The sequence below is a fragment of the Antennarius striatus genome, chromosome 13 (assembly GCF_040054535.1).
Source record: "Antennarius striatus isolate MH-2024 chromosome 13, ASM4005453v1, whole genome shotgun sequence".
Lineage (NCBI taxonomy): Eukaryota > Metazoa > Chordata > Actinopteri > Lophiiformes > Antennariidae > Antennarius > Antennarius striatus.
In genome coordinates this window covers 4,520,746-4,545,731 of record NC_090788.1, presented here as the reverse complement: position 1 = coordinate 4,545,731, position 24,986 = coordinate 4,520,746, and the positions used below count along the sequence as shown (strand labels likewise).

Here is a 24,986-nt window from a genome sequence, read left to right as displayed (position 1 = left end):
TATTCCTCCCCCCCCAGCTGTGTCTAACATGTAATCCATTTCATCGATGCCAAGGTCAATCAATGTCATCACACCAAATCTCTTTTTGCATAATGAGGAATCTCTCCTTCGAACCATGATGTCCTGTTCCACTAAGTTGGTTCTACGTTTGCGTCAAATCGTGCAGCAGCGTAACGGGTGTGTCATCGATGTCTGCAGCCAAGCTAACCTACGTTTATTGTTCTATTGAGATGCTGCTAGCAGTTGTTATTGTGCATGTAATGATGCCATTGGCCACGTCTTTAGCATTTCTCATTTCATTTTTTTTTTTTTATGACACAGAATTTGAACTTCCTGGACAGCTTTGACTTTTCCTTTGGCATTCATGACTGCAGCTCCACACACATGTTAATGGGAATAAGGCCTGTTGCTCATCCCTAATGTGTGACTCACAGCTGTGCAGTGATGGGTTCTCTCCACTGGTATCCCATGCTACCTACCTATAGTAAGTCTGCAGGTTTAAGTGGCCCCAGGCTCCCTTGCATTACCCTGACAACAATTTTGTCGCACATTGTAAATGCTGCTATGAGTCCTCTGCCTAAATCATCAAAACTTGATATGCTGAACCAGAAATAGCCCTCACTCCTCCAAAGCTGTTGTACCTGCTCTTTTCATTTCCATCACTGATGTTAAACCTGATGTACTTCAAGCTGACTCAAGAATTCGGCGATCCAGACCTTTCCACTGTCCGGTCCCTCGAAAGGCTTCGCAACAAGGCCCCCCCGTTCATGTCCAGAGCCTGAAAACGAGCTGCGATTTCAGGGCCAAAAGAAACAACAGCAGATAAGATTTGGTCGTTTGATGCGGCGACGGGAAATCCCTGTGAAAACACTCGTGCAAACATTATGAAATATTTGATACACACCACGGCGGAAACTTTTGATTTAACAGAAGAGGACTTGTTGACTGTCTGGCCTTTTGCAGACAGGGAATCACCGCAGCGCAGCACGACAACAGCATCAACAAGCAGACAATGCAGCCCCTCATAGCAGTCAGTGGGGCTTTATCTGACACGTCACGTCTAATACCAAACACACATGTAATGCCAAACACACATCTAACATCAAACACGCATCTAACACCAAACACGCATTTAACACCAAACGCGCATCTAACACCAAACACGCATTTAACACCAAACACACATCTAACACCAAACACGCATTTAACACCAAACACGCATCTAACACCAAACACGCATTTAACACCAAACACGCATCTAACACCAAACACACATCTAACACCAAACACACATCTAACACCAAACACACATCTAATACCAAACACACATCTAACACCAAACACGCATCTAATACCAAACACACATTTAACACCAAACACGCATCTAATACCAAACACGCATCTAATACCAAACACGCATCTACCACCAAACGCATCTAACACCAAACACGCATCTAACACCAAACACGCATCTAACACCAAACACGCATCTAATACCAAACACACATCTAACACCAAACACACATCTAACACCAAACACACATCTAATACCAAACACGCATCTAATACCAAACACGCATCTACCACCAAACGCATCTAACACCAAACACGCATCTAACACCAAACATGCATCTAACACCAAACACACATCTAACCCCAAACACGCATCTAACACCAGACACGCATCTAATACCAAACACACATCTAACACCAAACACACATCTAATACCAAACACACATCTAACACCAAACACACATCTAACACCAAACACACATCTAATACCAAACACACATCTAACACCAAACACGCATCTAATACCAAACACACATCTAACACCAAACACGCATCTAATACCAAACACACATCTAACACCAAACACACACCAAACAGTTGTTTCCTATATTTTGCTGATGCTGTATGACAGGATTTTTTTAAATCCAGCCACCTGCACAACTTGGAACTGCGAAAAACTAGGAAAAGCAGTACTAGTACACAAACACAACACACACACACACACACACACACACACACACACACACACACACACACACACACACACACACACAAAAGGATAAACATGCAGTCGTCTTGGCTTCCAAATCAAAGGGGAGTTCACGCTACAGCACACATTAAGACGATGTGACATCATTCTCTATTTAGGAGACTATTAACACCAATATCTTCCATCCATCTGAACATTTTCTGTAACCGTTTATCTCGTGCTGGGTGATGGTGGAAGTTGGGGGGGGGGGGGGGGGGGCTGGAGCTTCTGTTCATCACAAGGCAACAATATCTTTACATGGCAAACAAGCACAATGAAGTCCCTATTCTTGACCTATCCCTCCAAAATTAACACCCACTATTAAACTCATGGTATCCTTTAAATAAAATGTATTATTATTATTATTATTATTATTACACATGGGGCTTCATTAATTCCATTATAAACATGTTGAAGCACCAACGTTTGGAATTGTGAAACAAACGAAATGAACTGGTGATAAAACAACTTTTTAGATGTTGCTAAAAGTCTTTGTTCACATTGTTTCCGACCAGAGGACAACAACACTATTGGGGGGGTGGGTCACACCGTGAAGCTCACATCTCCAAGATGCACTGATCAATCTGCCCGACCAGGCACCGTGCCACACCTTAACTCCCCCCCGTGTGGTGTCCCTGCTTCCAGGCACCGGCGTTGGATTAGCGCCCTGTGAACCTCTGCCAGGCCTTCAGCGGATGCCGAGCGGCAAATGGGAGCATGTTGAACGCGTTTGCTTTGATGTCAACAGACTTTACAAAGACTGTTTCTGGTACTGTCTCTGTCTGCCTCCTAGTAATAGATTCACCATTTCCCCCACTGCTTCTTATCCTTCAGCAAGATTAAAAAAAAAAGACAACACTGCCAATTTTTCACCAGAGCTGGACTGTATACATTATGACATGTTATGATGTGTTTCTGAGACAGTGCTGTTTAGGAACGAATGCAGATATGATCTACGGTGAGCCAGACGAGCATCGCGCTGTACAAAAATTACTTTGTCGTACATTTTCCATACATGAACTCTGCTTTCCTCCCTTATTCAATCCAGTTTGAGTAAAATGTCTGAGATGAACCCACTACGCTCTCTTTGTGGAGTTCTTGGCGCTGTGGGAAAGGCTCTCCCTGCAGACTGGATCTATGCTGAATTAGTTCTACAGGAACAGATTCCAAATCAGTTCTGGAAGGACTGCCCTCGGCCATACTCTTCATCACATTATACCTGTTTGGATGCGTGGAAGGAAGAAAGGCCAGGTTCGGAATGGAGGAAGCAGATTAGCCTCTCACTGAAAGCCTATAACAAAATAACCTGCAGCTTGTTGATGCATCCATGGTTCATAAGTTGGGTCCCAGTGCTGGAAAATGTACATAAACTCAGGCTTTATCAAAACATACCATTGAAAATATAACCCCACCATGTTTTATGTCGAGTGGATAATAAAAGTGAAATGAGGACTGGAACTGATTTTGGAAAAGCAAAAAGCAAAAAGCAAAAAAATCAGAGTGTATATCCTCCTTGTTACACGCTACAATGACGTGGTCACCTCCTCGTTCTGTCTGGAGTCTTCCGGTTAGAGAGGACACGAAACACGAGTGGATTTAAGATGACAGTACAGCAAATTGATCCACTGCAACTGAGCCGATCTTCATGATCATTGAAGAGAAAGAAAAAACACCACGTGTTGTACTGTCCTGTTTTAAAAGCAACAAACAAATAAGTGATGCGAGACAATGCTAATTTTTTACACGCATTATATCTAACTTAGCAAACAAAAAGATGTAAATATGATTCGATGTGATTCATTTGCATCAATTAAGGTTTGGTGACTGGATGAATATGTTGGCTATCAGCTATTATTTCTGGGCAATATCTGCAATTTATTTTACCTCCAAAGAAAAACATGTCACTCGTTCAGCTCGTACAGCTAGCCTGCAGGAGCTCAAAGGGTCCAGGAAGAATCTTTAAGTTAATGATATAGTTTATTTATTATTGATTATATTATTTTATTTACCGGTAGTTTATTATTTGAACAGAATCGGTGACAAAGGGCAGCCTTGGCGGAGTCCAACCCTCACTGGAAACGAATCCGACTTACTGCCGGCAACGCGGACCAAACTCTGACATTGGTCGTACAGGGACCGAACAGCCCTTATCAAGGGGTCCGGTACCCCATACTCCCGAAGCACCCCCCACAGAACCCCCCGAGGAACACGGTCGAACGCCTTCTCCAAGTCCACAAAACACATGTAGACTGGTTGGGCGAACTCCCATGCCCCCTCAAGGACCCTGCGGAGGGTGTAGAGCTGGTCCACTGTTCCACGGCCAGGACGAAAACCACACTGCTCCTCCTGAATCCGAGATTCGACTTCCCGACGGACCCTCCTCTCCAGAACCCCTGAATAGACCTTACCAGGGAGGCTGAGGAGTGTGATGCCCCTGTAGTTGGAGCACACCCTCCTGTCCCCCTTCTTAAAAAGGGGGACCACCACCCCAGTCTGCCAATCCAGAGGCACTGTCCCCGAAGTCCACGCGATGTTGCAGAGGCGTGTCAACCAGGACAGCCCCACAACATCCAGAGCCTTTAGGAACTCCGGGCGGATCTCATCCACCCCCGGGGCCCTGCCGCCGAGGAGCTTTTTAACTACCTCGGTGACCTCAACCCCAGAGATAGGAGAGCCCGCCTCAGAGAACCCAGACTCTGCTTCCTCATGGGAAGGCGTGTCTGCGGGATTGAGGAGGTCTTCGAAGTATTCTCCCCACCGAGTCACAACGTCCCGAGTTGAGGTCAGCAGCTCCCCATCCCCACTATATACAGTGTGGATGCTGCACTGCTTCCCCCTCCCGAGACGCCTGATGGTGGACCAGAATCTCTTCGAAGCCGTCTTGAAGTCGTCCTCCAAGGCCTCACCGAACTCCTCCCACGCCCGGGTTTTTGCCTCAGCAACCACCAAAGCCGCATTCCGCTTGGCCTGCCGGTACCTATCAGCTGCTTCAGGAGTCCCACAGGCCAAAAAGGCCCGATAGGACTCCTTCTTCAGCCTGACGGCATCCCTTACCGCTGATGTCCACCAACGGGTTCTGGGGTTGCCGCCACGACAGGCACCGACCACCTTACGGCCGCAGCTGCGGTCGGCCGCCTCGACAATGGAGGCGCGGAACATGGTCCACTCAGACTCAATGTCCCCCGCCTCCCCCGGAACGTGAGTGAAGTTCTGCCGGAGGTGGGAGTTGAAACTCCTTCTGACAGGGGATTCCGCCAGGCGTTCCCAGCAGACCCTCACAATACGTTTGGGTCTGCCAGGTCGGACCGGCATCTTCCCCCACCATCGGAGCCAACACACCACCAGGTGGTGATCGGTTGACAGCTCCGCCCCTCTCTTCACCCGAGTGTCCAAGACATGCGGCCGCAAGTCCGATGACACGACCACAAAGTCGATCATCGAACTGCGGCCTATGGCCGATTCTGTTCATAACTTTTATGGACAGAATTTCTAGGCGCAGCCAAGGCGTTGAGGGTGTTCGGTTTGGTGGCCTCAGTATCGCGTCTCTGCTTTTTGCAGACGACGTGGTGCTGTTGGCTTCATCAAGCCGTGATCTCCAACTCTCACTGGAACGGTTCGCAGCCGAGTGTGAAGCGGTTGGGATGAGAATCAGCACCTCCAAATCTGAGACCATGGTCCTCAGTCGGAAAAGGGTGGAGTGCCCTCTCCAGGTTGGGGATGAGATCCTGCCCCAAGTGGAGGAGTTCAAGTATCTTGGGGTCTCGTTCACGAGTGAGGGTACAATGGAACGGGAGATCGACAGGCGGATCGGTGCAGCGTCTGCAGTGATGCGGACTCTGTATCGGTCTGTCGTGGTGAAGAAGGAGCTGAGCCGAAAGGCAAAGCTCTCGATTTACCGGTCGATCTACGTTCCTACCCTCACCTATGGTCACGAGCTATGGGTCGTGACCGAAAGAACGAGATCCCGGATACAAGCGGCCGAAATGAGTTTCCTCCGTAGGGTGTCCGGACTCTCCCTTAGAGATAGGGTGAGGAGTTCGGCCATCCGGGAGGGACTTAGAGTCGAGCCGCTGCTCCTCCGCATCGAGAGGAGCCAGATGAGGTGGCTCGGGCATCTGGTTAGGATGCCTCCTGGACGCCTCCCTGGTGAGGTGTTCCGGGCACGTCCTACCGGGAGGAGGCCCCGGGGACGACCCAGGACACGCTGGAGAGACTATGTCTCCCGGCTGGCCTGGGAACGCCTTGGGATTCTCCCGGAGGAGCTGGATGAAGTGGCTAGGGAGAGGGAAGTCTGGGCTTCCCTGCTTAAGCTGCTGCCCCCGCGACCCGACCCCGGATAAGCGGAAGAGAATGGATGGATGGATGGATAGTTTATTATTTGATTTGATTTATCAAGGAAATTAAGAAAATGTCATTTCCTCTGACTTTTTTAAGACTTGATATAATAAGAGAGAATTAGAAGTATAAGACTTGACATTACGTGATGTCAGTGTGATCAACTGAAGCTCTGTGGGGGTTTTTTTTTTCTTCATTCCCAGCTGATCTCAGGTCAGACAAGCTGTTGTACCAGTTCCTGTTGTGTCATCGTTACACAGGAGTGTGTCTTTGACCTTATAACATCATCATCCAGCAACCACACACACACAAACACACACACATACACACATCTTCAGCATTCACGAGCCACACTTTCATCTCATCTATCTTTGGGCCCTTCCACTTCCCATTAAATTGGGGGGCGGGGGGTTGGCGTAGAGCTCAGGCTTTTCAAGACTTCTTTCATTTCAAAACAAAAGATTATTCAATTAATGTGTGTAATACACATTTTCCCCTTTGCTGACCCTGGGAGAGGGGTAGAGATCAAAGAGGTCTTTCTCTTTTATAGGGCAGTGGAGCTGAAGCCTGACAAAGACCAACTCCCCAGGTTTGGTGAAGGGTTACTTACAGGCCAGAGGCAGAGATCTAAGCATTCCACTTCACTGGGACAAAGTAGCTGCTGCAAATCTCATCAAACTTTGCCTTTTGAAAGGGTAATGTGTGCGGCTCGTTACAAAGGTCAAAAAAAATATTTAGAAATCGTTCTGTGTCGGACCAACATTCTGTTGGAAGAGCTCCTCTTGATCTGCTACTATCTAGTTCCTCTGTTTTCGGAGGAACTAGACAGTAGCTTGTAGCTTATGTATAAAATAACTCTTTACAGGCTGATAGCTTAGACTGTTGGCTGTTTAGCTCCACTAGTCATGCAGATGCCATCCCATCAACGTACTCTGCTTGGATTGGGAGCTTGAAGTGCCACTGGACAAGAGCGAGGCGATTCCGCAAAGGACCACCAACTAAATGGCTATATGTGCTAACTAGCCAGCGGTGGCTATGGTTAGGACTTTGTTACTTCTACTTCAAGTAAAGCTGTCCATCTGTCCATCAGTACCCACTGTAAATCACAGAATTCCCACTGAGCTCCCACAGACATCAGAGGGAAACCAGAAAATATTTTCTCCATAAAATAGGATCCACATCAGAGTCCTGGTTGAAGTCGCTATAAATCACCTTCATAACAGCAGACAGGCGGAGTGGATGGATGGGCGTATTCCTGTTCTGGGGAGACATCGTGTGCCTGGAGCAGATGACCAATAAAGAATTCTATGACCGGCTGTTATCAGCTCGTGTAAGTCAAAGGACTGTTGGGACATGACGACTCGTACACCTGCAGTCTGAGGCTTTCACTTTAGGGAATCCAAACGTTTGAGTTCAAACATTAATAGCTTTTATTATATTTCTTGTTTAGGCCACTTATTATTCCAGATCAACCGTGTGTGGTAAATTCAACAACTTAGGCCTTTGTGTGGATTTCCATTACCTCAGGCCAAAAGTATCATCACCCAAAACCTTTCTAGTTTTACATATTTACTGTTTTTATATATTTATTAGCTCGTTGAACATACCTGTTGATATTATACATTTCTGTTTATGGTGTATTTTACTGCTTTATGTGCTTTCAATTGCCCCTTGGGGACAAATAAAGTTTCTTGAATTCAATTGAATTGAATTGAATTAAACGAGGACATGGACAAAACCTGGTATTTTATAGGAACTCTAAATAAATGCAATGAAAAATAACATCCCATTTGTTGACCTACTTGTTGCATTGATGCTTTTTCATCTGTTTGTTGATCTGTTCATCTGTCAATACAGATGTCACTCAGGAATATCTGAGTGTCTTTGTGAGACTCACCATCGGACCAGCAGGCCATGCTCCAGGAAGTGCTTCAGGTTGGGTAGCGTCTGCTGCAGGTCTGGCGTGGTCAAGCCATGTTGATACCGGAGCTGCAAGAGAAAAGGGAAGCATGCAGAGTAATTAACCTCAAGCCGCCTCCCTATCGTGTGGTGGACTTAACACCAGTGAGAATCACTCAGACATATGCAGGTTCGCCGTGTTTGGATATCGCTCGGAGAAGAAAGAAATACCACCTACGGGGAATGTCTGCATTCCTTCACCATGACACACTTCAACTCTCCCCACGAGACTATTACTCATCTGGACACACAATGGGCAGCCGTCCCCGATAAGAGACACTAATATGTAAGGTGTGTGGAAAGACAGGGGATGGGATGCGGGTGGCGAGAAAACCAAACTCAGCATTAAACATCTGGATGAAATGGGGCAAGGAGATCCCAATAGAAACCCCATTGCACCCTCAAGTGATCTCCCATCTCTCTTTGGTCGACTGAGGACTAGATTTTGGGATTAAGAGCTCGCTTCTTCAGCGGAGTGCTTTATTCCATGACGCCAGCATCAAATCTGATGTTAAAAAACAAGAAGAGCTTATTTTAAATCCAGCGCTGGTGCCAGAAATATCTCCACTAACAGTTGAGTGATGTCACAGCAAACCAACTCTTGTCCGGGGAGTTTATTTAACCTATATCGCCGAACAGCAGAGGAGCATCACGCCGCACGTCCGGCGTATCTCTCCCAGGCCTCTCTGTCACACACACCGCCTGCACCAGCTGACATCTGTTTGTTTCCACCCGGGCGCCATGGCAACATGTTTGGTTCTTACACACACACACACACACACACATACTTCTGGTGAGGAGATGGACTGCAAAGGAACAATGCACCTCAAAGAAATTAAGCAGCCTGCAAAGATGTGGTCACATGACCTTTAAACGTATCACCAACTGTTTTCTTCAAACATGCTGAAATATACAGTATATCCTAATAAACTGCATGTTATTAATAAAACATGCACAAAGTCTTCACATCTTTGTATCAGTGATCCTGTATGTTTGTACACGTGTGTTCTGGCCTTGAACAATCCGCGTCTATTAAGGCGCCATAGGAACAACAGTCACGACGGTATCAGGAGGGCTTTATCAAAAGAGGCTCAGATAGAGGGCGTCGGACAAGGAGTGTCACGTTGGAGCGCAGCTGGTGATGGAAGGATCCAAAAACTATGAGAACAACATAGAGATCTATTCATGGCTTGGAGTAAAACCGCGGGGTCTGACCAAATGACGGCGCTCCGCCGTCCACAGGGATGGCTGAACGGAATTGGGTTTGAAACGGAAAGCCAAGATCAATAATGGCACGAGTTTGGAGACTGAAAGAGCATAGCAAAAATCAGGCAGGGGGGCTTGCTTGTTCTGCGGCCAGATGCTAAAAAAAGGAATACCTCAGTCCCGTGGAAATCTCAAGGTTACAGTTAGTATGAATCAGAAATCAGATATTAGTAAAGAATAAATACGTCTTCAGCCAAGGTGGATGTCATTTGATTGACGTAGTGTGTGCTTTCTTTGATTCTCAGTTAGCGAGCGTAACAAAATGCTATCTTTAAGTCCCATTACTTGGCCTGAACTCTGAGGTGTGTGTAATAACCACAGTGCGTGTCTGAAAGAAGCCCTATGTCAAATTACATGGCTGTGTGTGTGTGTGTGTGTGTGATAGTGTGTGGGAGAGAGAAGGAGCATGAGTGTGCATTTGTACATGTGCCTGCTATTATTTTCCTTGTGGGAATAGATCTTGCCAAGCGCCTAGCACCCAGAAACTGGATATGGGTGAAGACAAGAGAGTGATGGGTGACATCACTGGCATGCTCTGGGCACACTTCATTACTATGGAGCCCATTGAAGGGAATTAAAAAATAGGCGGATGTTAGCAGATGCTTAGTAACTCCTAGATCCTTCATAATGGATGTCTCCGACAAGCGAACTTGGAGAGGTTCGTTACGCTACCTACATGTTCGCTCGGGCTTTTGCCAAACCTCTGCCAGTGGGCACCATCAACACTTGAGCTAAGTGTGTGATTGGCAGCAAATTGGAGCCAACAGTGCTGAGGTGACTGATGCTTCACAGTGTCTTTGTCATGACATGTGTTAAACATATTCAAAAAGTATGGAAGACTGAATCCTGCAGTCCGACAGCTGACCCAACACTGAGCAGCCAGACTCCATCAATATTCATAAACTGCTACGGCCCTCCCTGAAGGAAGCTGCACTAGGTTTCTCCTCAGAGTGCACTCTATGTGTATATATGCATGCTGATCGTGGCCTTCGTCCTGGGAAGGCATATATCCTGGATGCTAGCCGTCAAATATGCAGCCATCGAACACCCCCTCCTTCCTTTCTTTCCCCGCTCACAAGCAGAAAAACATACATTAGTAACCCAGCAGTGTCATCTGGAGGAAGAGCGAGAAGAGAGTGTTGGGAAAGAGGAAGAAATGGAGCTTCATGAGACAAAGTTCGCCTTCCAATCTTCTGTTCTACAATAGCTTTAACTGCCGGATGGAAACAGCCAAGCGTTCAGATTGTTACTGTAAACACAAACCAATCTTTAGGAGTTATTTCCAACTGATATAAGCTCATGTCTTGTACCAGACATGAAGTGAAAACAAATTTTCTGAAATCAAAATTTGTGCATAACTTCCCAACCCAGTTGAATAAGAATTATGTTGAGTTTTTATACAAACACGGCAACGAGAAACCGAATGTTTCTATGTCAACATCTCCAGACCAGATTATACAAATTGCTCCGAATCTGTCCACTTGAGACAGCTTGTCATTTCTGGTTTCCCTTTCATACATCACTGTGATGAATGCCGGTGGACTCCTTTGCGTGAGTATGTGTGCATGGAAGAGTGCTTTCAAGCTGGCCACGGGGTTCTTTGTAATGGGGCTTACCAGATCGTGGTGAGAAATTCCCAGGGCCCATTGAGGTCAGCTGAAAGGCGAGAGGCGTTCGGACGGGAGGGGGCGGAGCAGGGGGGCACTCACCGGGGATCTTTTCACATGATGACATAGTGAAACAGATCTGGCCAGGTCTCCTCGTTCCTGCTCACACCTTTGTGTCTGGACACTCCCTTCCCTGTTTGCCTATTCAACAAGACCCACTCAGAGTCTCTTAGAATACCTGGTGGGTAATCAACTGCACGGTTTGGTACAAGATGTTCAACTGACCTGTCACATCTTAGAAGCTGAGGACTCATCCTCTTCCCCCTCGATGATAAAATAACAACCCAAAGAATGCAGCAGAATATACAGTCCCAGCTCGCCAATCCACTGGAGCCATGACCACACATAAACACATTCAAACAGACTAGAGCCGCCGGGAACCAGTCAGTTTACAGCACATGCCACCCATCATTTGGCAAAGTGTGCTTGTTTGCCTTGAGCTCTGTACAGATGCTAAACAAACACAGCCTGGCTTCTGCCTGGTATTACTGTTTCCTCCAGTTTGTCAGTATTAATCACCCTCAGATCGGACCATGAATGTGGGAGGGATGTAGGAGAAATTTGAGCTCTATTGCTGATGAAGTTGTGCAGGAGGGTGGCCCAGGTAACTGCACGCCTCCCTCTCCCTGCCTATTACGCTATGAGGTCAGCGTGGGAGCTACAAAGGTTCAACTGATGCACATGATTAGCATCGCTTGACAAGCGGTCTTCTATCTTTGAAGATGAGCAACTGAAGACATTTCCATCAAGAGCCCCGTGATTTACTTGTCAAGGGGTTTTTAAAATTCTCCAAATCAAACTCAGGAGAATCCTGATACAATTACCTTGTGATTTACAATCAGCAGGTTTCTGTCCACTGGGGCAAAAATAGAACTAGTTATTTTACGGGATACATAGGTTTTATATCCTCCCTGGGGAGGATAATCAGGGAGCTCATTAGATCCTATGACGGTGTGCTATAGAGGGGCTAACCAGGTGTCCCTCCCTCCACCATCCCTCTGGTGGAGCTGTGGGCTGGCGGCAGACATTAGTCTTCATGCATGGATCCATGTACAGAGCTGGAGCTTTGGGAGATAACCTGTCACTGACAATATTTCAGGGCTTTGCCTCCTCTGGTTAAGGTGAGTGATCTGACATACGAGCAGCAAATGCAACAACAACAAAAAAAAAAACACGGCTGAAGGAAGAATATTTTAAAAGTGAATGATACCGATGCAGAGAAAAATGACGGATAGCACCACAGATCCTGCCAAATTTTTCATGGCGAGTGTCTTTGAGAAAATAGATATCTCAACTCAGTAGACGCAACACTGGATGTTTGTACACAGAGGCTTCTGAATGATTTATTGTTTCGATATTTCAATAACCGGCTGAACTCATCAATCAAGGTATTACCTGAGGATTAATCCAAACACTACTGGACAGATTTCCACAACGTTTAGTTGACCAGTCATGTGAAGGGAAAGAAAGCATGACCTTTGTTGCAGATCCTTGATTTTTTTTTTTAAAAAAGGTAAAGAAATGTCTAAATGATATAGAAACTACTGCACTACCACTGGCCCAAGCAGACTAACAAGACGTGAAGAAACATCTGGCCCTGGAGGAGGTGTTCACTCTGGAAGTTGTGCATTAAGTTGCACACTAATTTAGTTAAGCTTCTAGCATTTTGACACATATGTGAGTTATATGAAACAAACAATGTTACCCAAACATTTAATCCGAATGGATTTGGATAAAATGAATGAAAGTGGCCTTGAGGAAGTACATTAAAGATATTCAGATGTCATTTTTCCCCATAATCCTTCCTAACACAAAACAAGCGGCTATCAGTTGCTTTTATCTTGTGACTAAGAAATTCTAGGAACCAGGTGCAACAAAATCATTCCTTAAGAGAAATTAAAACACAAGACCTTTTGAAACATTTACCAATAAACCTGGTTCAAAAAAGTTAAGATGCTGGCTAAATAAAACCAGAATCCAGGGACTTACTAATCACTCTGTCCCACACTGGGACAACAAAATGACTGGGAAAGTTGGGAATGTTCAAAAAACACTTGTGTAGAACATTCCACAAGGCAACAGGTTAATTGGTAACAGGTGAAAGCATCATGGTTGAGTATGAAAGGAACATACATAAAAGGATTAGTTGCTCACTAACAAGGATTGAGAGAGGTTCCCAAATGGCATGGGCAAATAGTGCAAGACTTTCTGAACATTTCCCGAGGCTAAATTTCAAGGAATGTAAGGATTTTACAATCTTCAATGAAAAATATGGTTTAAAAAAATCAGATAATCCAACAAAGAATGCCCCAGACCTTTGATTTGTCAGACATTAAAAGCTATGACGATTGACAGGGTTTTACTGCTTGGGCTCTGAGAGCCTTCAGAAAGACATTCCCGGTAAAGACAGTTCATCGCTGTGTCTATAAAATGCAATTTGCAAAAGTAACTTGTGGCCTGATGAGTCCATATTTCAAACTGCTTTTGGATCTACAGCAGACAGGAACCATTTAGACTCCCATGTTTGTTTCTATTAATTAATACGACACATGATGGGTAGATTTGACACATCCTTGATTGTGTTTGGAGTGCAGTGCTTGTATGATTGCAAGAAATCCTGCATGCAGCCTTCACTCATCTGTTCAATAATTGACGGTAAAATATTTACCAGGATGCCTCTGAAATTTCTGCAAACAAAATGGAAGCTGTGGCTTGAAGTGAAAGAATATAAAATTTGATACAACAGAATGAAAATAAAAATATTATTTGTCATTATCATCATTATTCTTGGTTTTTGTTGGCTGACCTGCTTATTTTAGATTTTACATGTCTGGCTTGGTGTTGGATAACGGTGGGTAAAACCCCACATGGTGCAATCGAGGCTCAAAACCACAACAATCATGTGGTAGAGCAAGGAATATGAAATCCAACTTGATTAATCACTGCGGCCTTTCATGTGTCTCAGTAAATATACAAAATGGAGCTGAAAAGTTGTTTGAGTTGGGCTAGAGTCGTGCAATTTATTCATAGCGCACATTTGCTTCCCCGGCCTTGAAGAAATGCTGCAGTCATCATCATCGCCATCGTCATCTCTTTAGGCCAAACTGGCAATCTGGAGTCATAAATACCACAGACTTTGCTTACAAGAGACAGTATCTTCCCACATATTTAGAAAGGGAAGATTCCACGGCATCTAATACGTGGCTCGCAAAAACTGTTACTCATTTTCTGAACTAGAACTTGAATAAAATCAACATCTCCACATAATCTGAGACAAATGTTGACAGTTTAACATGATCGCTACAGCAGAGACCTGAAGAGAAATGACTGGCCATCCTGGCTTAAATGTTCCAAGAGGCTACGTGTGGAGTTTACTTTTATAAAAATATTTAAAGGAAGGAACATCCAACACAAGCATAGTGTAGAAACTCTTTAAAACCGGCAATGGTAAGAGATTACTTTAAAATCAAACTGAAAGATTTCTATTTGCCAGCTTCTTGTGTTTTTCGCACTGATTGGACAGAAGTTAGATAAAGTCATTCTTGTTTATATTAAATATTGACTCTGTGTTAAAGTGCTCCTGTCAGGTCCAGAAATGTGTCGACATTAGTGATAAATAGAAATAATTGACCCCAGCTAAGCTGTCTTTAAAACATTGTTTTAATTACTGTGAATATAACTCATTCAATCATCTCGACTGAAACAACCACCTGCAGTAGACTTTGGAAAAGATAAGGATAAATAATACTTTCAGGATGTAGCAACCAAAGCCAAACATCGGCTGAGCAGTCCTCAGTGTAAACAAGGAAGCATATGAGAAACAGCTTTCAAAGGGACCGGCATGATTAATGGAGGTGGCCATTAACAATCACAGGCCCATCAAAAAGTGACTGATAGTCTACGGCTTTTATCAGGCCAAAACTATTCATTTTAAATACATGCACATTTGACATTCACTTCTATTACTATAGTACATTTGGGTCATACTCAAGTCTGTTTTTTTTTTTTTAAACCACGCGGAGTCAATATGTGTAAATGAAATTACATGAGTGTTGTTTTTTAAATGCAGTTTTAATAATTGGAAATTCTTAATTTAGTTTGAATGATAAACACAGTATACATTTAAACATTAGTCCATCAATGAAATTATATTAGATTTGGATTTAAGTACAGTATTTTCTGCACTATAAGGCACACTGGACTATACAGTAAGGTGCACCTTCAATGAATGGCCTATTTCAAAAAAATTTCACAAATAAGGCCCACTGGATTATAAGACGCACTGTCGGTTTTTGAGAAAATTATAAAGGCTTTTAGGTTTGCCTTATAATGCGGAAAATACTGTATTATAAATTAAATTGTACAATGTCTACACAGTGAATTCTTTAATACAGAATTCTGAGATTTGCAATCATTTAACAGAACATACAATCTCATATTCACTATTGGTGTGTCCAGGTATTTCAAACAAGGCAGCTGAAAAGATGGCCTTTAGTTGGTGCCACTTCTACAAGGCAGAAATCTGGTGACATTCCTGGTCGACCATCCTACCACGCCTCCAGGATGACGTCACACAGGCCATGAAAAGTACATTCTTTCCAACTGTGACATTTATTGACTTCCAGAGAAGCTCTCCAAATCTTTCACATTCAGAAAAACATCCACACCTCCAGACGAACAGATTGTAGATAACGGAGCAGTGTGCTTAAGATTAGGGTGTTTGACTAAGCCATTGACTTCGGCAGCTACCTTATCATTTTGAGAGATTTAGGAAACAAAGTAAATCCATCATTTGCATGTCCATGGGAACTATGTACGTCATTTTCTATATGTTTAACCATTTCCTTGAAAGATGAAATGTAATATTCTTTGTACTTCCTGTCTGTCTTGCCATGTCAAACAAGCGTGTAATAAAACAGTTTTTAATATTGCAGTTCTTCCACTTCATTTAACATACTTTAACTGTGCTGCATTTATTCTCTCTGCTCTCCCCTCCTTTTCTGTCTCCTCCACTCTGTGGTAATGCAATACAGGTGTGGTGTATTCACTGTGCTGGAGTCCGAATCAAATGCGGCCCTAATTCAAACCAGATTGTTCCGTCGCATTACTTGTTGTTACACTTTGGTGGGTATCGTGTTGCCGCCAAGTTCGGTCAACAGATTTACATAATTAGGGGAAAGACTGTGTGAGATGAAAAGGAAATTCAGTTAGGGGGGACAACCGGTGACAAGAGATCAGCTATGGTCTCCTCTTACCCTAATCACTCTAGGGAGGGTCCAAGGTGGGTACGGCCATGCCAGCAGTCTTAACCCTTCATGATGCGGTTATTTATATGGTGTGAGGACATGTCAGCAAGGAAAAGCCTACAAATGTGCCACAGTGACACCTATTGGACGAGTCACAGTCCTCGAGGTGAGGCGGCCCTCAGGTTTAACGACCCCCGGCACTCCAGCTGAGCTACCGCAGCGAAGTAACCCAACACCAACAAGGCTGACCCCATCTGTGAAGTCACAACACCGAGGTCAACTTCCTGTTAGCAGCATTGGCATGCTGGACTGTCATCAATCCTCAATGGCAGCTCTTGGTACTAGGATGAGGCACACCAACAGAACATGCTAATTCACTGCTTTGTAGATTAAAATTCAAAGCATACAGAGATGCTCTTGTGGTCTAAATAGTGAATGGTGCCAAATGGTGAAAGGTAAAAGACGTGTGATGAGTCACGTAACATAAACAGAAGGATCTGAGAGTCAGCACAGGTCTAATGTCTTCTCCTGAGCGAGGAAGGGTAATGAAGGTAGCTGTTCCAGAACAAGCACAAGAAACTTTGCCCTACTTGTAGAATGCCTTTTCAATAATATGGTCATTAAAACATTATTTTAAGAGTCTGATGGCACATTTTATTATTTGGAATAAAAGTGTTGTGGTATTTTACAAGGGAAATCTTTTTTTATATGTGTGTTGCGTTTCCACAAGGCCCCAAGGAAAATAGTAGGCCAGAGAGGAGGATGAATATATGGTTTGTGGGCAGGTGCCTATCCCGGCTTCATGCTGCCCACACTTTCACTCCCTTCCACTCCTTGTGAATGGACATATTATTTTCTTTTCGTTTACTCTTTATTTTGTGGATGGCTTTACGACTGAGAATTTCTATTAGTGTTACCACTGGACTGGGGGTCACAGGGAGAGCCTGGGCTGGCAAACTATGTCCATTCCTTCTCATACATCTGAGTACTAACTTATAAACGTATTGGTTTCAAAGTGATGGTTGTTGAGAGGTACTTGTGCAAATGTTTGCTTGTTTTAACTGTCTGTTTTAACAAGCGAAACGAGTGAGGGAGGTGTGACATAAAATGAAGAATGAAGAATAACTTCAGTTTGGTTGTTTCTCGCTGCATAAAAATATCAAACATTTGCATCTGGCAAAGACTGTTGGAGTGTAAACCTTCCTCGGTTGGCTTCATAGGAACAGTTTGTCAAGTACGAATGCAACCTCGATGACAGCAAAATGAACATGTCTGGAGCTACGGTGCAACTGACTGGCGGAGTATGTGCCCTATCAAAAGCAGCAGGCCCAGATTAGAGCCCTGACTTCCATTACTTGACAGAGTTCAAATGGATTTCCAGACAGATCCTGTTGCCATTCCACCAAGATAACATATGCATCATCAAACCAATCTAGGGAGGAATTTGGGTGGCAAACGCATACATCGGCATGGTGAAGGATTTAGCTGTGCATTACATGCTGTACGTTTATTCACTGCGCATTCATACACAAAGGCTCATACCGCAGACTTACAAGATTCAGATTTTTGGACACATCAGTGAAAATGTGTATTTGTGTGAAAGCCATATTGAGTCACCAGGATAAGTTCAGGAACATATTAAGTATTACCAGGCCTCCTGGTTGTAAGCTAAAAGATCAACTTTGTCCGAACTCTTGCAGAATAGATCTGAGATTGCGTTCAGCATTTCTCAGAACTGCTGGCAAAGACAAACATTACGCCTGGGAGAACTACTGTATGAGAACAGTAAAAGATAATGTACAACTTGTACAACGTATGTGATGACAACAAAAGAACATGACGACTATGGAGTTCTGCTTGTAAAAAAGGACCAAATAATCATCTTGACCCAGCTTGTGGAACACAAAGGTTAAGATTCTAAATGCACTGTGTCCAGTCAGTAACTATATAAACACTGTATACATGTTCAGCAAATACAGCGGTGATGAAAACGGTTTCTTGATGGATTCCCATGAGAAGGGAGCAAAAATGCAAAAGCAGCATAACGGTACATAAACAGGAGAAAAGACACGGTCTTGGCTTTCTTCTCCATTGGTTCCAAGCATCAAACTGAAACCTGTCACATTATGGGAAGAGCATAGGTTGTGTCCGGTTTACTTTGGAGAGCCTGGAGCATTCTCTGGACATCTGGGGTTTTTCAACTGTGACCCTGCATAGTGTTAAATGCTGTTAAAACTTTTGATTTGTTTTTTTGCATTGCTGGACTACGGTGTTTTGGAAGCAAGTCAGACACAGCCCAATGCGGAAATATTTTCATATAATGAATTGCTGATCAGTATCACGGACTGGTCGCTGCAAAGATGCAGTATTCTGTACACAATATTTAGTTTTACCTAGAAAGCCCTGTAATACTTGTGGGTAAAATGCCATCTAGAATATTAAAAAAAACTGATTTAAAAGCAGATAAAGAGGCATAACGTGACTAGACTGGCTCATAACGTCCGCAGTGCCGTCTAGAGTTCACAATACAAGAAAAAAACGAAGTGCTTATACTGTAACAGCTCTTCATTTTTATTTCCAATGATAAAATTATTGGAGTCATTTACTGCATTACTCTCGTCTCAACAGAGGTTTTCATAATAAATGAAAAGTACCATTACTGGCTGCGTGGAACCAGCATTTGAAATGTGACCTAATTCTCAAGGAACCAAATCTGATTAGGACTCCGAGAGAGAAGCCGAAGCAGAAAGACGAACAAGAAACAAATAGCTATTGTGCACTTACGTTTTCCCTCACCCCCCAAACACTTTTGGTGGCCAACTATGTGGATTGTTCCGTTAATTTAGCATGAGGGAAAGAGTGTGAGGTTGACTGTGTGGTTTCTAACTCTCTAATGAGCTGGAGGAAGGCCACTGCTGAATTGAATCAAAGGTTATAGTGAAATAGGGGTCAATATGACTCTCACTGCAGCCAATTCGTGTAAACTGAGAACATTTAGCTTTAGAAAAATTAGCTGTAGAACATTATATCGAATGCCAGCTGGATAATATAAAAAAAGTAAGACTTTATTAGATGCATTAATAGAAATGGAAAAAAAACAGAACTGAGAGTCAAGTGAAATAATCTAAAACCAATTCAAACAACTTTTCACTCAGCACTTCTCATTAGTTGTATTTATTGATTATAAGTCAGGGGAGAAAGCCATGTCGGGATAGATGGAGGAGGTGAATTACGACACTGGTGCTGACAGGTGAACTTCTTTGGCTGCTTGGTTCTTACGGCCGCGGGAAGGAGCAACCCTTTCCTCCTCTCAAGAAAAACATGCTCCAAACTGCTTCTCCATAAAAGCCAATCACATGCTCTACATAATATAATTAAAGCATGTGCATTTATGTTTATTTGTATTTGGTTGCATACTTGGGTAAGGCAGCGTTCCATTTCTGTGGACAGCATCCTAATTACTCCAAAAGGCACGAGCCAACGACTTGGCCGGGGGTTTGTTTTCACCTAAAAATGGGTCTGTATCCATGGAGACAACAACAGTATTAGCAATAATTTGCCCGCTAGAACTTAAGAGATGCCCACTTGGCATCATAATGTGTGCATAACAGCCTGGAGCGCGACAACAACCCAAACAGTTAAGATGTAATCAAACTGAATCTAACCATACGGTGTAAACGAGTGTGTAACTGGAACTGATCATTTAGCAGTGACTTCACTGACTCAGCAGCTATTGTCTTGTTATATTGACGTGTATATACACACAGACTCTCTATCTCTCTCACATATCTATATCTATATATATATATATATATATATATATATATATATACACACATACACATATATATACACATACATACATACACAGCCACTATATATACACACACATATACATACACTCATATATACATACCTATGAGTGTGTGTGTACAAGTGTGTCTATACATACAGACACACATATACACACTCACATAGGCATACATATACACATACTCATATATGCATATACTGTATATGTACATACATACATGCATATACATACACAAATATTCACATATATATTTACACATACAGTATGTACATGTATACATATAAATACAGATATATGCATAAATACTGCACATATATACATACATACAGTCATCCCTCGTGCATTCGGGCTTCAAGATGCCCGGCTTCACCTTATTGCGGACTTGTAGTAGATAGTCATGTGATACCGTATGCGCATTACCTATTGGCTGATAGCATCCAGAATTATACCATAATTTATACTGTCTATACTAATTTTTACTACCTATATTGTAGGTGTCACATGAACATTCTTCATGCACTTCATATCATAACTTTAGTACATTTAAAAACTGTGTGGATTAAAATAGCTTACACTAATCATTTCAAAGACAGAGGAACAAAGAACTCCTTCACAGCCTTTAAAACTCGATCTGGTGTTTATTTAACCGCTGATTTCATGAGCCCCTTAGCCTCTTTAACCCAATAACTGTAAAACAATTATTTGGCCTCTGGGACAACAGGCCTGGGCTCATCACAGACACTTCATTAATAAAGAGAAAACTGTGGGAGGATGGCATCGATGGCGACATGACAGCGAGGACACCCTCCCCACATCCTCCCCACCCGGCAGAGTAATTGAGGATGACATCAGGAGTTGTCTGAGAGACACAAACTAATGAGGTGAGACCTTATTTGATGGAGTGAAGTGTTGGATCGACTGACGTTCGGAAAAAGAGGCTGATCCTGAGATTAAGCTGACAAAACCAAATTAGGAGAAGGAGACACTGACTCTCTTAACTCGGTGATGAGTGCCATTGAAAGAAGTCCGTGAGGGCCGACGTGCTAATTCTGAAGAAAAGCTGCCGATTGGCCAGCGTCACAGAGCAGTAATGAAATCCACATGGAAGCAAGAACAGCTCTGGATAGAAGGCTGATACTTTTTCAAATAGTGACCAGATGGGGCCAGCATTGTTTTATTCTGAGAGCAGTTTAATGTCAAAGAGCCTCAATAAGGTCTGCAGTCATGATGGAATAACTCTACTCCCAAACACCCGCATGACAGCACACAGGGTTTGATGAAATAACAAGAAAAACAAGTTTTTCCAAACTTGCTGACATAAAATGTGCTTGGTCTCTGCTCTCGGAAGACTAGTTGATGGGGCCTCAGGAGGTAAGCCCGGACAGACAAAAACGTTCCATAAGTAACCAGAATTATTTTGTTTAAGTCCCCCTACTTCACTAACAGAATGCATTGAAAAACTATATGTATTTTAGCAGATGATGACATAAGCATGTATCAAAACCAGATATAATTCCTGGTGAAGAAGAAAGTAAGAGACCGTCTGAAGGGGTTTCTTTTTCCTTTGAGCTATTTAGCGGTTAGCTTCGAATCAACCCATGGCAACACTGTCAGATATCACAAGGTTGAGTTTATCTAAATATATTATGTAGTACATAGCATTCCTAAACCGACCTCCAAAATAAAAACATTATGGAAAAAAGAACATCAAATTAAATAGCTCTATTTTCATGGAGCACCAATGTCCTACTCTTCAGCGTTCCATGTAATCTTGTTTACAAACCACAAGTTCTCAAAAGACTTTATAAAGATTACGTACAGAATCAGCTGCTTTTGAGAGGAGTTACTTCATTCCATGGAAGGTTAGAAATAAGAACAAGACAAAACGGTTGTTGTTTATGATTTAAACTTGCACAACATCTCTCCAGTTCCCACCTAGACACTCCACTCAATCAAACTCTAACACCTCCTTTATATTAAGGTGGAAATCAAAAGCTAGGCAGGATGAATAAGTGAAGGGCCTTTAGAGTCCACAGGACTCAAGCAGTGAAGACAACAGGAGACTTCAAACAAATAGACCTCAGCTACAAATTCCAACCAGCCGGAAACTGAAGACGCACTATTAAGTCAATGATGGAGCAGAGCAGCCAACCCCTTAACATTTAGAATCACAGCAAGTTCCTCATTTGCATTATAGGTTGCCAGGAAAACCCACAGACAGACCTGTGGGAAGAAAATATTCCAGATGATGATTGTAACATGACTATGTTGATCGATTTAAAGAAGACTAGCGGGGCACTCGTAAATGTGAAGCATGATCTCTGGATGTGGATCCAATTATTCAATCATTCAATAAAAGACCGTCCTTTCATGTCATATCACTTCTTTGCCTTCATCAAGATCTACAAATACAAGACATTTTGGCTCACCTCAGTCGCCTGGTGACACCAAACATTTGTCAAGGCTAAAATAACCAAAATAAATGAGTACTTTGGCGCAAGAGATTCCCTCCAATCATTCACTTTCCCTCTATCTTAGAGGGACACACATTTTACACACAGACATAGGATTAACGTTTACTTTTACCCTTATATTTAGTGGAACTAGCTCCTCTGGTACCTCTTTGCGGTGATGGGCAAACCTGGAATTACCAGCCACAAAATGTGGAAATTCAATTAGACGAATTTAAGTGTTTCATAAAGTCATAGGTGGCTGTCCAAAGGAATTCCCATAAAACCCTGGAGCACAGACATAATCGTAGCACACTGACGGCCTCGCTACAGACACACACCCAAGGCTGGAAACTACACAACAGGGACACAAGCTTACTGTGGTCCGAGCGCTGCTTAGAAAACGCAACCTCTGGCCGATGGCAAGTTGACAGGCTATAAAGACCGTTCTCTCTGTTGTACTGGTCAGGAATGGAATATCCATCACCTCCACAATTCTTATCAAAAAAAGAACCTTCAGTATGCTTAAGGCTTAATGAGCACAACACCACGGTCATTCTGTTTCTGCGCCGCAAACACTCTGATGCACCACTAACTGGTAAATATCTGTTTTTGGGAAAGGGTGTTCCAACTTTTGCTTGTTAAAGAAAAAAAATGGTGCCAACAAGATCTCAATATGACCAATAAGTGGCACTGGATGAGAGCTGTAGCTAGCAACACAAAGTTGTGATGGAAAACAGAAACCACATAGTAAGGCTGCGAAAACCCGTGGGCATAGAGACGTGTATGTCAAGGCCTGGGTTTGGTTAATAGATAGCTAGAGAACCGCCGGACGACTAAACCACCAGGCGCTTGTTTTCCCCTCCAGGCTGTTTCTACAGAGCAGAGAGAGTGTTCTTATCTAAATGGAATATCTCAGGAGCAATTCATCCTGTAACAGTGTAGACAGCTGCTCTGGTTTCTCCTCACACATCTTTTGGCTGCCCTGAGCCAAGACACATAAACCCCAGGTTACTCCTTAAAACATAATCACTTTAGTTGAGTAGGGCAGCATTTATTATTGCACCTCCGTGATTATTAATAAAGTTTGAGGAGGCATCTCTGCATACTGCAATTAAAGGGTGGATGAAACGTGCTGCTACATTTGAGGATAACTCACCTGTAATCTGTAGTATTTAATACAAACAAACACCCGCGTCTGGCACATTCAGATACTGTCTATGCAATACATACACCACATAATCCAATTTAGATAAGGAAGCGTTGTTGGCTTGAGATTACATCCTTTCTGACAGATGCAATCTTAAATATAACACCATTGACACAGTAGTTTCCCTCCTCTCTCACCATCCATCACAGACGGAGAGCAGCCAGCCATCAGCCTACCGTCTTTGCTCCTGTCAGACTGCTAACAACCTCACAATGCAAGTCTCAATTTGACCCACTTATGACCTGCCACTTCTAATTTCTTTCCTGAAACAGGATAAATACAGAATGCAAATGAGCTGTTTTTTACTGTCAGATGAGAGCAAAGATCTTGTTAAAAGTGGCACCTTAATGGTGTTCAAATACAAAACACATTGTCAGACAAACTTATCCTCTATTAGATATAAGGGGATGATTATCCAACATTTGTACAGCATGTGGCCATGTGGGAAAAAATGCTCAGAGCATACACGTTCAGGATATTCTTCAATGGGCTTAAGCGAAAACAGACACATTTATGGCCGGGCCGAAAATGGAACGTCAGTGCCTCATTTCTTCTTTCCTCGTTCCCATTGAGGGTGAAAGCGAGGGATATTACACTGACTTGGGCTGTACGATTTCTGGTGCCTGTCCCGCCCATGATGTGTTGTATCATATCCCTGCCTTTAAATGTAAAACGGATGTGGCTGTTATGGAAGGATGAAGACAATGAGCGGCAGCAGGCGGCTGAAATGGCCTGATCGCTTCCAGCTTCCCTGTCCGTGTTGGGATAGTGATAGTCAGAGCTTCAGGAACCTTGGTACAGGGACCACATAAACAAACTGCATTTGAATCTGTGAACATTGAGGAGTCTGTTAAGGTGAGGTTTCTGCATACATGGGCGGCAGAAGAATGCTTGCTGTTGTCCAGAGGTTGACAGTCGGCTGTTTCTCTGGAACGCAACAAGAAGTAATGAACCGCAAGCCTCAGCAGGACGAGACGAGAAAGCCAACAGGCTTCTG

The 24,986-nt window shown here is 43.4% G+C and overlaps 1 protein-coding gene across 1 annotated transcript in view; it reads right to left on the bottom strand.

The window, feature by feature from the left end:
• The window catches only part of uvrag (UV radiation resistance associated gene), a 70,138-nt gene that overhangs the window by 3,771 nt on the left and 41,381 nt on the right, over positions 1–24,986 (bottom strand). Inside the window, exon 14 of the mRNA XM_068331336.1 lies at positions 8,275–8,366. Coding sequence (XP_068187437.1) covers positions 8,275–8,366 — 92 coding nt within the window. The remainder of the gene's footprint in view (positions 1–8,274; positions 8,367–24,986) is intronic.